Source organism: Rousettus aegyptiacus, unplaced genomic scaffold (assembly GCF_014176215.1).
Source record: "Rousettus aegyptiacus isolate mRouAeg1 unplaced genomic scaffold, mRouAeg1.p scaffold_m13_p_15, whole genome shotgun sequence".
In the NCBI taxonomy this organism is placed as follows: Eukaryota; Metazoa; Chordata; class Mammalia; order Chiroptera; family Pteropodidae; genus Rousettus; species Rousettus aegyptiacus.
The window spans coordinates 48,050,199-48,063,777 of NW_023416290.1; the positions used below are offsets into that span (position 1 = coordinate 48,050,199).

General features: G+C 35.0%; 1 protein-coding gene across 5 annotated transcripts in view; it reads right to left on the reverse strand.

Annotated features, from left to right (window-relative positions):
* Positions 1-1,378: 1,378 nt before the first annotated feature.
* The window catches only part of TAF2 (TATA-box binding protein associated factor 2), a 68,711-nt gene continuing 56,510 nt past the window's right edge, over positions 1,379-13,579 (reverse strand). For 3 of the 5 annotated variants that reach the window (XM_016156656.2, XM_016156671.2, XM_016156699.2), the window contains 2 exons: positions 11,632-11,754; positions 1,379-2,833 (listed from right to left, as the gene is read on the reverse strand). In XM_016156656.2, the coding sequence (XP_016012142.2) occupies positions 2,541-2,833; positions 11,632-11,754 (416 nt within the window). In that variant the 3' untranslated portion in view covers positions 1,379-2,540. The remainder of the gene's footprint in view (positions 2,834-11,631; positions 11,755-13,579) is intronic. The other 2 variants (XM_016156663.2, XM_016156681.2) reach the window with 1 other exon arrangement.

Consider the following 13,579-nt stretch of genomic DNA (forward strand, 5'->3'; position numbering starts at 1 on the left):
AAGTGATGGATCTGAGGTGGTTGGATACACAAGTCCAAGCATTTGTCAAAACCAATAGAAACATACTTCACAAAGAATATGACTGTATATAAATTAATAAGTCGACCAGAAAAAGAAAATGACCCATAAGAGTCAAAAAATTCTGGAAAAAAAAAACAAGCGGAGGCTAGCTCTACCATCCCTAGTAGTACAGTAATCTATCTAAACAGTGTTGTACTGACAGGTGAACAGACAAATCCATGCAACTAGCTACAAAGCCCAGAAATAGATCCAAATATGTAAGAGAATTTAATACATGACACTTGAAATCTGGAGAGAAAAGATGGGAGTTGTAAATCCATTGTGTTGGGTAGCATTCTGGAAGGAAGGAAAAGCGGAATCCCTACCTCCTGCCTCCTATCAGAATAAATTCCAGATGTATTCTAGTTGAATAAAGGCTATAAAACCTGAAACTTGAAACTTTAAAACCAATAGAAAAACTGGGAGAACTCTGTTATAATCGTGGACTAAAAAAGACCTTTGCTACTAGGACACAAAATGTGGTAGTCATGAAAGATAAATTATACAAAAATAAAAAGCAATTTCTGCAATTATCATTTGTTAGCAAATATAAATACTACATATGTATATGTACAGACTAGCTCTGGAAAGCTACATATAATACTGGCAACAGGGAAGGAGACTGGCGAGGCTCACACTAGAATATGTATTGTTTCTGTGTAATTACCTATTTCAAAAATGTGAATAATTTTTTGCATTGTCTGCTCCTAAACATCAGCTTAAATAGCTGAAAGCTCACCATAAGAGGTTCCTCTTAAGAAACACCCAGTACTAATATCCAATTTAGAAATAACATACACAATACACAGTTCCTAAAACAATGCTTGATATGCAAGAGGTGCTTAAATTACAGTGATAGCTACTATTTGTCACTGTCTTCCAACAACACTGATAATTATTTTGAAATGTATCATTACTGTCTTCAAAGTTGGGAATTCTGCATGTGGTATCACTGCACACTATAATATAAAACATTCCATTTTCCAAAAATAATTTCAATTGGCCAACAATTAATTGGAATCTTTAAATAACTGTCGTTTAGGCCCTTTGATGTCTCATCACATCCCTTTGCACCTACAAGCTGGCCCAGCTCCACTGCTTTACAATTGCTGAACGTGCCCTTGCTCTGTACTTTTGAAAACGCTGTATTGTCTGCTGAGAAAACTTTACCCGCCTCTGCCCACTGAAATCATTCTTCCTAGCAGAGCCAGATCAAATCCCACTACCCACAAAGCTCTCCGGAAATTTTGTGAATAGCTATATTACATAGATAGAGATAGAAAGGTAACAAAAGATATAAAAAGACACAAAGGCAGAATGATTTATTTAAAAAGTTATTTATTAAACAAGTTAAATGCAAATAAAAGTATATTTAAAAGTCTAACATTATTGGATCCTCTTGAAATACCTATACTGCGAAGAAGTATCTTTCAAACTTCCTAATGATCAAGAAAATGATAAAAACACAACAGGTATGAAAAACATTTGGAAACAAACAATAAAGCACATAGTAAATTCAGAAATAAAAACAATAACAAACAAACATACAAGTTATTGAAGTATGACACCAAAATGTTTCATGTTTTTAAATGCTATGGTACACTCACATGAGGGCCAAACTGTTTATGTTCAAGTTAATAAATAGTATGTAAACACCTTTTTAAGGAACCATAATTTGTGTTATATAGAAATAATTTTAGAATGTGTTGGCTGTGTAAATTGTCCACATTTAGCAAACATATTCTATGTATGAACATATTAACTTATACTTAATGAAAAAAATTTTATAATCTAAACATCTTGATTTGAGAACTCCGGATTTGATAGTTCTATTAAATTCTAATGTCATCATCGCTGAATGCATTACCAAAAGTAATTTTTTTTAAAAGCTGCTTCCAAAAATTTCAGTATTTTAGGGCAAAAGAAAATATGTATTCTTGTTTACAAATTCTAAAATTCTAATGCTTAGTTTCTATGTTCAATACAAAAAAAAAATGCAATAGAGAGACAATTCCTATAGAAAAGGCTCTGTCATTTTTAGTAGTTCCAAATGGTGTTATACAATATGTCACTGGAAATAGTGGTTTCACCACTGATTTGGCAGTAGCTTCTGTTTAAAACGTAACTTCGCCTGATAACATCCATCAAAGGCTTTAAAACATAATTGACCTTGGCAGTATACACGGAGACCATGATGTGACTGGGAACTGCCAGTGGGCTGGAGGGTCTTTATGAAAAGAGGTTTGCTGTGTGTGTGTGTTATAAGGAGAAAGTGGGATGAAACGGTTCATTCAGAGCTATAAAACACATTTTCCTAATTACATCTCAATTGTATAAATAATGTAAATCAAATGTTTAGAACTTAAATGGATTCTGAATTTCTGAGGCAACTTGTTTTCCCCTTACATCACTCTCTACAGGTGACACAGCTCTCCTGACTTACTTCCTCTGGGACGCCGAGGGAACGGGCGCCTTAGCCCTCAGTCTGACAGAGAAGGAGAACGGACAGACCTGCCGCTGGCGGGGCTGGAGAAAGCGAAAGGCTCCTTGTCCTTTTCTTTACCGTCATGCTTGTGCTTGTGCTTGTGCTTATGTTTGTGCTTCTTCTTCTTCTTCTTGTGCTCATGGTGGTGGTGGTGATGGTGGTCACTGTGTTTGGAGGACGTAGATTCCTTAGAAAATACTGAGAGTGGAGTTGTCGCAACTTGATGCATACTCATCTCCAAAGGTGATTGTTCTTTACCTTCAAGATTAAAAACACCCAAATGAATTCCTGTTGATAACAAGGAAAGTGAGACAAAAGTAAGAGGGAACTGATGAAAGTAAAGAAAAGAGAGATTCCTAAGTCTTTATCAATCCCATGGAAATAATTAGGGACAGGAGAAGTATCTAAGTAAGACAACCAATTGGTTACACGTAAGTAAGTTTTCGGCACTGTAACCAAGAAGCTGAATATTTCAGTTCCTTAAAGTCTATACAAATTATGATATAACCACTGTGTTACCAAATCACCTTCTAAAAATTAACATTTAATACTTTAAAGTACTATGAAGCAACAATAATGATTACACATGTTACAGGTTAAGATCCCCATTAGTCAATGAAAATGTAGCTTTCAACTATATAGTTCTGCCTTAAAGTATGAGGAAGGAAATGGCAAGGCTGTATTTGTGCTACCTGGAGAACCACGTACTCACATGCAAACATGCCATGCCAGTTACTGATAAAGAGCTCAGCGATTATCTAAATTTCTATAGTTCCTTAAGACAATTTCTGGGGATAGATAAGCAAAATGAACTCTTTAAATATATTCAGTACACTTAGCTCAAGAAACCCAGAAAGGTGGGGAGTCTATAAAGCGGATGTCTCTATTTAAAAACACTGAGTAGTGTCATTCAAAAACGAAAACAATCAAACAAAAAAACCCTCAAGAATTAGACTTGTGCTCTAGAACAGATTCTGTTACTAACCTTCGGCATATTTTATTCCTATTTATTTCACCTAAAAAATGAATGTCTTTAAAAATTTCAGATGTCTTTAAAAGTTCTTTCCATTTCTAACATTCTATCAGTCCAGGAATATACAATAGTGGTTTTCAGACTCTAGTGTACAAGAATTGCTTCATCCAGGCTCCATAATCCCTGTGCCATACTCTAAGAAAAATTTCTTTCCATATTACTCTAAGTTAATGTTACTGCTTTATATGCAGCCGACTAAGAAAAAAAGCCTGAGAATCACCTCAGCATTACCATCCCCAATCTAGGTGGTTACCAAATCTTAGTCTCACAAATATCTCTTAAGTCTGCCTCCCTATCCTGTGTGCAACTGTATTAACTGCGATAACTTCATCTTATCTGGTTACAGTACTAGTCTCCTATTAACTGGTTTCTTGGTGTCTTATACTCTAATCCATACTTTAATGGCTGCACAGAAGGGGTTCTCAACCATGGGCAATTTTGCCCCCAAAGGCTTATTTGACAATGCTTGGAGACATTTTTGTTGTCACAACTGGGGTGGGCTGAGTGAAGAAGTGTTTCTAGCACCCTGTGGGTGAAGGCTAGGGATGCTGTCAAACATCATACAATGCAGAGGACAGCCCTTACGTATGACAAAGGACTCTCACGCCCAAAAATGTCAATAGAGTTCTGGCTGGGAGACCCTGCTTCACAGTAATCTTCCTGAAAGCAAAGCTGATCATAACTGTCAGCTTAAAAACTCAGCTGGTTCTACTGATAGAATAAAAGCCCAACTCCTTGGACTTCACTGAAACAGTTTCTGAAAAAATATATTCTTTATCCAAAGTAAAAAACTAGGCTTTTCACTAAGATGGATTGCAACGCAGTAATTTCTTTTCTTTTTTTAAAAAAGTAAGTTCTCAGCATGAATTCTGATACAAGCCAGTCTTAAACCATAATTTTTCAAAAAAAGGTATCACCACATAAGTTTTCTAAAATCATTTTCAGCACTAATTTTATTGACAGTTTACAATCTGTCTTGAACTTACCTTTCCAGTCTTGCCTTCCACTGTTCTTTTCTATACACTTTAGGTTAGCTCCTTCTTAACTGTGTTGTACATTCTATTCCCTATTGCTTCGAATGCTCTTCCCTTATTTCTTCTCCGACTCACACATTCGTTTAACAAATATCAGGAACTAAATGGGAACTAGAGAAATTGTGATCATCTGGACAGACCAAATGTCCCTGGAACTTACACACTAGCACAGGAGAAACGGAATAGGTACACCTGAGCAACAAAAGGACAAACTAGGGAATGAAAGAGGGACAGAACAAGCGGCTTAAAATAGCTGGGGGTGGGAACTGGACTAAGAGGCAAAATCCTCTAAGGTAGCAATTTTTAAATTAACCTAAAGGAGGGGAAAGAAGAAGAAGAAGAAAAAACATTTTAGGCTCTTTAATCATTTAAAACCCAGCTCAAATGTCATTTTGGGGGAGAATCTTTACTCTAATTGCAACATTCTCCAAATCAGTTTTTTTATATTTCCACAACATAAAAAAGATGAGGAAATTAAGGCACAGAGAAATGAAGTGCCTTGCTCATAACTGCACTAAGAGAACTAAGATACAAAACCAAAGAGCCTGACACCACAATCTATGCTCTTAACCTTTTCTGCCTGTCGGAACATAGCATGATGCATACTGTAGCACATCTTTTATCTTTGAGTCTCTTTTATTAGACTCATAAATTCTTGACATATCACACAATATCTAGTAGCCCCTACAATCCATCTCCCAAGCCCTGCCAAAGCTTGCTAAACAAATGAATTAATATAACAGAATTATATAATTGTGTTTCTTTTTAAATGGGATGTCAGGTGAACTTAATCCAACTAAATGCAATTGGAAGGTCACTCTCCGATTTTGAATGCAGAGGGATAAAGCACAGAAACTATTATAGATCATTCATTCAACTATGATTCCCGACATGCAGTACAGTAGTCAACTATTGACTACTGTACTGCATGTCAGAAACCATTCCAATATTTTAGAGCAAGTGAATGAGATGAAGTTCCTGTCCTCACAGATTATTCACATTTTACTACCACAAAATTAGAATATAAACATTCTAATTTTTATAAATATATAAATATTCATGAGTTTTGTTAAAGCTAACACTGATAATGATGTAAAAACTAAATAGATTATTTATATAGAAGCAAGTTTGAGGCTCTCTATCTTTTGTAGTAACTGGTACCTGGATATTCTTCAGAAAAAGAAAAAAATCGAGAGATATTTTATAGTATCAGTGAAATAGGCTACTGTATGATTTTAATATAGATTTAAAAAAATACACGAATATAGTAACAATTCTATAAATATAGAAAAAGAGTTTCATACCAAACAGAAAACATAACCGGGTGATGAGAATAAGAGGCTTTAAAGCCTCATGAACAACTTCCGTAAGCGCCCATCTCATTGTTTGGTCAGTCTACACCAACGGACTTGCAGCTCTCAGCTGGCTGTCTGCACCACTGGGAGTCTGCGGTCCTTTCCTGCACTGAGGGGAGTTTCATCATCTAGTCCTAGACACTTGCCAAGCTACTTGGATTGCAGAAAAACCAATAGTTATGTTGGAAAATGTACTTCCCAGCAGAGGCAACTGCCAAATGGACAAATGAGTGTACATGGGTGTGCTCTTTTCCAAGGAATACTTAAAACCATTTCAAAAGTACCAATTTCTTCTCTAGTGGCCTTACGCTTCGCATTAATGACATAGTGATTGATTATACACCTTACATTTCTCGTGATCTGTATGAAGTCTTAATCCAAAAACAAAGGTGTTAGGAACCAGGGCAAATGGCTGACTGCAGGGCTGGGTAGGTAATTTACAAGATGAGTGTGAAACATCTGGTATAATAATAGCAAGGAAGTAAAAGTGTTCTCCACTGACTCAAGCGTCAAGGGGTTCTCACTGTCCAAAGATGGGACGATTTAAATACTGACAAAGATAGTAACTATAATGGACTAGAACTGACTGATCACACTGGAGGTTGCTAGATGGCCAATTCATTATTTCTGAGAACTTTTATGTAAAAAGAATCAAGCCTTTATCTTTTTCCTATATGACCTATCCCACTGGGTAATAGTAGATGAGGGGAAATTTAGCTTTATAAAAATAATGTAATTTCTAAATAAAAATGGAAAGATAAATTAGATATGACCATTTTACAACCTTTAGAATTAACGAATTTAGGCCTTGCACATCTAATGGCTAACCTCATAAAGGCACCTGGACACTGATGCTTCCAGACTGAAGGACGCGCCACCATCTACAAACCTGAATCCGATTACGCTTCTAGATACAACTACAAACTTACAGGAAATACAGAGGCCTCCAATGTAATTATAGCAGAGGTATACAATTAGCAAAACAGAGACTTGAAAACTATAGATCAAAAACCTGGTTTCTTTAACAAATACATTGTAAAGGGGAGAAAAAGAGAGATAAAAAGATCAACTGGAAACTTTAAATTTAAGAAGATGTAAAGGATATACCAGCCAACTGCAATGTATAGACCTTATGTGACCACTGATTCAAACAAATAAATTGTTTAAAAAGTAAAAATAATGGCATTTATGTAATCTGAAATTTAAACAATGATTGGATATCTAAAGATATGAAAAAACTCAATTTTTTAAAGTATAAGAATATTACTGTGGTTGTGACTTTTTAAATTCCTCATCTTTTAGAGATACATACTAAATTATTTAAAATGATGATATGTGGGACTTGTTTCATAATAATTCAGAAGGGTGAAAATGAGTAAGGGTATAAATTAAACAAGCCTGATCATGAGCTAGCTGACTGTTGCTGAAGCTTAGTAATGAATTCATGGGGTTCATCACACTAATCTAACTACTTCAGCTTCCCATTATAATGTGTTTTTTTTTAAAAAGAAGTTAGAGCAATTTAGCACTATCCATGAAAATGTCAAATGCCCATATTTTTTGATTTAGGACATTCATTTATAGAAATTATCCCACAAATGTGCTCATGCACACGTGCAAAGACATCTTCCAACATTCACTAGAATATTTTTTGTAACGACAGAACATCTGATAAAACCTAATAATACTCTATCATCACCAACAACCTTTAACTCTGAAATTTTCATTTATTATAGACAATATATATTTTTTTGTTTGCTTTATCTCTTTTTTTTCTGAGTAATTTTTACCAGGTCTAATCCAAGGTAATAAGAAAGCAAAGTTTCCTTCTCATGTGGAATTGTATTAACAGTCAGATTTCACTTTCACCCTAGCATAATGAGGTCACCTATAGAGTTTCTATTGCAGGGGGAGGGCGAATTGGGTAAACGGGATCAAATATATGGTAGCTGAAGGAAACTGGACTTTGGGTGGTAAACACACAATAGAATATACAGATGTCAAATGATAATGTACACCTGAAAATTATATAATTGTATTAACCAATATTACCCCAATAAACTTAATTAAAAATTAAAAACAAAAACAAAAACAAAACAAAACAGAATCTCTATTGAGAAAAATGCATGTACTACCATCCCCCTGATGCAAAGGACAAAACAGATGTTCAGTTTTGTTGTTCTACCCAACATAAAATCTTTCCTAGAGACCTAATAAAATGCACTATGATGGATAAGGGTTAGCTGTAGTCAATTTAACAAATGCAAAACAAACAGAAAGAGGTACTTAGTATAAGCCTAATGTGGAAGCTTTCCAGTCCATCTGAGGAAAGTGCTGATAACACAGTGAATAACCTGCTAATTCTATTGAATTCATTCACTTTAGGTGTATATTTAAATTTAACACCAAACCTGCAGTTTCTATTAGGAAGTGTGAAGTCTGTTCTTTTAGATTCTTTAGGTCACTACAAAAAAGTGCAGAATTACATCCTTATAACTTAAGAAAAAATCAAAGTCTGCTTTTCATACTAGAGTTTACAAAACAGAGAATTCTCAGTCTCTCAAATTTTTTTTTTTTTTTAAAGGAAGGCATTGCATAATACTGCAGCCCCAGCGAGGCAACTGAGGAACTCTCGTCTTCCCTACAGAAACCCTTAGGGATTTCCCTCCATTCCTGTTCCTGGCACTGCTCTCCACTTCTCCAAAGCAGCCCCTGCAGCAACCTGGGACACAGACCAGCCACCTCAGGTCTCTGAAGTGGTGGGAAGAGAGGGAGCTGCCACACGGGAGGAGAGCGGACATGGTATGCTTACCCATCACCATGGGAACCATATAGCCCTTTCTCCAAATTTCCTTCCTTATCTCAGGAGAGAGAAAAGCAACAGTGAAGTAATGAAGGAAAATACCCTTGCCACTTCTTTCTCACCCCAAATGGCTTAACCTACAGCACATACGTCATCCCTACCCTAAATATTCTTCTCACTATCATATGCAAGGAAAGAGAAAATGAGGGTGAGGGAGGGGAGGGTGAGAAAGTAAACCATGACCTGTCCTCTGCTTAACAATTTCCATTCCTTCTTTATGGGACCTAAACTTCCATTCCTTTTCTACCCCTCCTAGACGCCATCTGCAACACAGTCCAGTTTTCAATTATCATCTGGCTTGCTGGCTCTAAAGGACCCATCTCAGACTTCATCTCAGCTCAGGAATAAAGGAAGCAGGGGTCCCAAACTCAACAGACTTGGACCTAAGGAGATATAGCACAAATGAGCGAAGAGACTACCAGGTGCAACACAAATGCAATCAACAAAATTTTAAAAAATCCCTGCCTAAAAAGGTCTATTGGTTAACTTTTTTTTCAAGAGAAGCTAGAAATCCAGATTTTTATATGCAATCTCTTCATTTTTAGTCAACTATATCAAAAAATTTCATGACTTCTACAGACCAAATAAAAGATGCCTCAGTTGGAAACGCTGAATAGAGTCCAAAAAACCCATTTGTGAACTTTAATCTACAATTCCTAGAGACTTCAGAGATGTCAGTTTCCCTAACCACTGTTCTCTGCCTTCTCTCCCGAACCCTCGACTCTCAGCTCCGCCCCCACTTCCCTTCCTCCCACCCCCCCACCCCATCCCCCATCCCCCATCCCCCATTCCCCCTCCCCCACCCCCGGTTAGCAGACCCAGGCTCCATCTGGGAGGCAGGAAGAGAGGAAGTTTCTCTTTTACTGCCAACTTTAGTTGGGTTAGGTTAAAGTTGTGCTTCTGACATCCCAAAAGATGGAGCTGAAAGCACCTCTTCTCTCAGAAATATTGTTGCACACAGTAGCTAGGTTTGATTCTCCTTCAGGTATAAGTTTAAAGGATTTTCGTTGGTTAATCTGGGGAAGTTACCTATCGAATGTAACAATATTTTTATGGGAAAACTGCATTTAGAATCCCAAAATAAATACATGTATAAATAAACTTTTGGAACATCACCATTTGTGAAATGAAGGTTTTCTAAATTCTAATAACACTGTTGAATTTTAAGACTTGCTCAGTGTTGGCAGGGTACTGAATGGCATAAATACATTTAAAGGAAATTACAAAGGCACGTTAACAAATATATTCAAAATTAAGTTTTACAGATCAGTCTCTCTATATAATATACTAGAACACATTTTGCCTCATGACAGAAAAGGGTCCTATACTGACAGTAACCAAAGATAAAATTTTCAAGCTTTTCTATGACCCACGACTAGCCCTCTACCTCCTCCCCAGTTTTCCCATGTGATGCCATGAGAACTATAAGACTGTTAAGAGAGATTCCAAAAAAAGTAAAAGTGTAATTTTTAAAGCAATATGGAACCATAATAAAAAGGCACATTGGCGGGCACAAAAAGGTGTTAAGATTTGCTTCTACATAGGTTACTGTGCCACATCACTAAGAAAAACTGAACAAATACATTCAGATTATTTTCTGGACGGGAGAATTTACCTGATTGTTAGAATCCAGACAGAATTCACTTTTTAAAAGGAAGGAAAGGCAGACAGAAGCATCACTTTCAAACTATATCAAGAGGCTTGAAACACTCTGTGCTTTACAAAATGCAGAAAAATTTTCATGTCTAGTAAAATTTTAGTAAGTATAATGATAATAAAACACCAAAATCAAAAGCAAAACCAACAGAATACAAAATTGGCAAGGGCCAAGAAATGTCAAAATTAACTTATCAAAGTTAAGTTTCCAACTGATTTCCTTCTGAAATATATTTTGTGACTCTAATACAATAAATGCATAGAGAGAGATATAAGCACCCAAAAGTCTGGGGTCTCGATACCAAAATATTTTGATGTGCTGCTTTTGTTTGAACTCTATTAATCACAGCTCCCTAAACCCCTCAAATAAATAAACACTTACTCTTTTGTTTATATCATAAAAACATGGTTCATATAAGCAAAACCCATTCGCTGAAATTTTAAAGCCTGACTAATGACTTTTGGAAAATCTATTCTTTAAAAATGATTTTGCTTATGTATCGTTTTTCACTCCCTTTTTCTCCAAAACTTACAGGCTGAATTTGTTCATCAGCACTGAATGTTTACTCTTTATTTGGATTATAATCTTCTCTTTGTAAGTAACAGAATGGAATAAGCAGAAGACAATGTAAAATGGAATAGGTAATAAACATATCCAAACTGAATTACCTTTCATAAACTTAAGCCATTTAGTATGAAATAATTTAAAAGACAGAACATGTTAGTTTTCTATAAATAGCATCAAGTCTTTGTGATTGATCAACTGTAAAACTTTCAGAGGAAGAAGAGGAGAAACAAGTGGCTGATTTTTGTATTTTATGAAAGGATAAAAGAACAGATTTTATGGTTTCAACTGAAGTTGGCATTTTTCACATAACATTCTTAGAAAAAGCACTGCAAAGAATGAGCAAAATGTTAATATAACTTTAAATGATATGAGGGATGATTTTTCCTCTTTCTACTTTTCTGTTATTTCCAAGTTTTACATAATAGAGGTACAGTATTTTTGAAATGCTAAAATATTAAATTAAAATAGTATATGTTAAATAATATAAATTCTATATGCTATAAGAAAAACAAGTCCTCAGGTCTATATATTAATATGAAGTCTATAGATTTGTTCTTGAGCAAAATAATAATTTCACCTGTTCCCTTCCGAGCAAGCTCCATACTCCACTGGGGTTTTGTGGCAGGGGTGCCATCACAGCCTGGTGAGTGCTGGGGTATTAAAGCGGCCCGGGAGCTAGCTGGCCGATGCTTAGAGAGCCCTACAATGACAAAGAAGAAGAACAGGGATTTGTTTTTTTTCTCAAAAGAAAAAAAAAAAAACACGAAAGGATTTTATAAGTTAACCTTAAAACCAGAAGGAGCTCAACAGTAAAGTTCTAATAGTAAAAAAGAATACTGTTTTTACTACTGAGAATCCCATCTGATTAAAGCCTTTGTCATGGTTTCTACATGCTTAGGTTGAGAACAATACATATCCAAAAGAAACACTAAGTTTGACTGGCCTCTGAACATACAAACTAGATTCTATATTCTGGGGCAGAAACTATGTCATAGTCTTTTTATTATTTACATGGAACTTCGCATAAGGTAAAGTTTGCCAGCTCCCTCCCGAATTCGCTGATAAAGTCCATTATAATATTTACTCAACAAATACATAAAAATAATTTAGGAGTTACAGAACATATTTAAAATAGAAAATGTTTTAATGGTACAATGTGAACATCACTGTAGTAGGTATCAGGAAACTCAGGTTCTGATTCCAAATTGTCAACAAATTAGATATTCAATCCAGTTAAGACATTTATCTCTTTGTGTCTCAATTCCTTCATCTGTCACATAAAAAAAGTTCTAAGATTTGGTTCTAGCCCTGAGGTGGCTATTACTTGGGTGTGTCATTTTAGGGCAAGTCATCGAATATCTTTATGCTTAAGTTAACTTATCTGTACAATGGCTATAACAGATAAATAATTGTAAAGATCTCTTACAATTATAAAAGCCAAAGGATTCATGACTTGTCAGTTTGCAAATATATTTTAGGTTCACATTCTACCTGCAGCCAGTACTCAAATTCTACTAACTCATTCTAGATTATTGAAAAATAATTCAGGTCTCATAACTAAAATTAAACAGAAAGCCATATAAAAAAAAAGAAGACCAAGGTGGATAAGGGGGACTTTGCACAAATGTAACATGTTAAAAAAAAAGAAGAAGAAAAAAACCTCATTCAAAGGTAAAAAGATCACAAAAGACAACCAACATGGGGTATGCATAGGATTTTCCAATAAAAAGCAGGAATAATACCCAGGGAAAAAAGTCATATTTATAATAAAAGAAATACAAAAGAAGTAAATTTGAATTCTCATTTTATAGTTTAATATCTTTTAAATTACACTGACAACACTATATTGTGCCATACAAAAATGATAAAAGATAAATTAAAATTAATGAATTATATCTTTTATCAATGTGGATGAATTTTAGAAGCATAATATAAGTAAAAAAGGTCATATTGAGTATCACACCATTTTCATAAAATTCAAAACCAAGCGCAAGTAAACATATAGATCATACGTCTATGTGACACACTATAAAGAAAAGCAGTAGAATGATTTTTAAAAAAGAAGAATAGAAAGTCCAAGACAGTAATTACTTGTAGTGCTAAGGCAGGTAAACGGAATCAAGGAAGCAGTCTAGAGGGAACAGGTGTAAAACAAGTGTGGCATAGAGTAAAACATACATGTGAAGGTAGGTGCTCATTAACGGATATCTGTTTTATTACTGTATCTCACAACTTACATGCAAGTTACAGCAAAGCTTTATTCCTGATAATTAAAAAATGTTGATGATATAAATGGTGTAATTTCTTCAAAAAGTATTACAGTAGTATGTATCTAGAGCTAAGAAAATTTTCTGAAGGAAAATATCTCATAACATACTAAAGTTAATCATTTTGCCAATAATGTTTTTGGGAATTTATCCTAAGAACATAATTGGTTTAAAAAACAAAAGATACAAAAGCTTTTATATGAAGATGCGCGGTATAGAAATTACCTATAATAAAAACAAAAATAAGAAATAATGTAA